The 1,122-nt window shown below is 39.4% G+C and overlaps 1 protein-coding gene across 2 annotated transcripts; it reads left to right on the top strand.

Moving 5' to 3' along the window:
* Positions 1-419: 419 nt before the first annotated feature.
* Positions 420-1,089, top strand: LOC107580768 (small glutamine-rich tetratricopeptide repeat-containing protein alpha-like). Of its 2 annotated transcripts, none has more exons than XM_016266411.1 (4): positions 420-560; positions 640-743; positions 822-906; positions 986-1,089. In XM_016266411.1, exons 1-4 carry the CDS (start codon positions 461-463, stop codon positions 1,087-1,089), a joined length of 393 nt encoding a protein of 130 aa, XP_016121897.1. In that variant the 5' UTR covers positions 420-460. The 2 variants fall into 2 exon arrangements, with proteins under 2 accessions (XP_016121897.1, XP_016121898.1); XM_016266412.1 differs by having other exon boundaries at positions 825-906.
* Positions 1,090-1,122: the final 33 nt, after the last annotated feature.

Consider the following 1,122-nt stretch of genomic DNA (forward strand, 5'->3'; position numbering starts at 1 on the left):
GTACTGAAGCTAATGCTAACAGAATTACGTTGCAAACCAATGGCAACTGTTAGCATGAGCTAACAGCTAGTTAGTGCTAGAATGTTCCATCTCTCATAATAACTTTGTTTTGACTCAGTGAACATATTCACGTCTTAAGCACATGTTCTCAGCGATGGTTACATATTTGAAGGTTGTTAATTTGTAACCGTCTTACATTGGTTGCTATTTCGCGTTTAAATCACGTGTAACGTTACGGAGTTACTGTGGATGTTTAGTATTAAATCCAGAACAGGAATAAATACATTGTAACATTCGGAATCATTAATGCCAAACTGATGTGTCTCTGATTTACAAACCATTATCATGCTGTTCTACTGCTCTGTTTCTATAATGTTGTAGTTGGTAATAATAACACTTGTCCCTGTCTCGTAGGTTTCCTTCACATATTGATTTGGTGAGGTTTAAGCCTCAAGACAGAATGGCAGACACAAAGCGTCTCGCATTCTCCATCATCCAGTTTCTCCATGATCAGCTGTCCTCTGGGAGTCTGTCATCAGATGCTCAAGAAAGCTTAGAAGGTAAAACCTTAGTGCTAAAATCAGTGCCGGACACTGTTATGCTATTGGTTGGTAATTCCTAATTTACCCTTTTATGTAGTCGCCATCCAGTGCCTGGAGACATCGTTTGGCATCTCTGTAGAGGACCAGAGTTTAGCAGTCAGTCCGTCTCTGCCAGAGATATTTGCCTCTGCAACTAAACAGGTAAAAGCTGTTCATGTCATTTTGACATGTTTATTCATAGTGTTGAATGGACTTTTCTTAAGACATTGTTATATGTAGCAGACACCTCAAAATAAAACCAATTCATCCAGTGGTTCACCTTCAGAGGAGCAGTTAGCAGAGGCAGAGCATCTTAAAACAGACGGTAAGACCATTACAACTTTACCATTTCAGGATGCTTCATAAGGTCCTCTCACTCAAGTGTTGCATGTATGTACCTGCAGGCAATGATCAGATGAAGGTAGAGAACTTTAGTGCAGCCGTTGTGTTCTACTCTAAAGCCATCCAGCTTAATCCTCAAAATGCTGTCTACTATTGCAACAGGTAATTGCACATTTTCATTAAATCAGGAAAAAAAAAA

This window comes from Sinocyclocheilus grahami, unplaced genomic scaffold, assembly GCF_001515645.1.
Source record: "Sinocyclocheilus grahami isolate Dianchi unplaced genomic scaffold, SAMN03320097.WGS_v1.1 scaffold44022.1, whole genome shotgun sequence".
Classification (NCBI taxonomy): domain Eukaryota; kingdom Metazoa; phylum Chordata; class Actinopteri; order Cypriniformes; family Cyprinidae; genus Sinocyclocheilus; species Sinocyclocheilus grahami.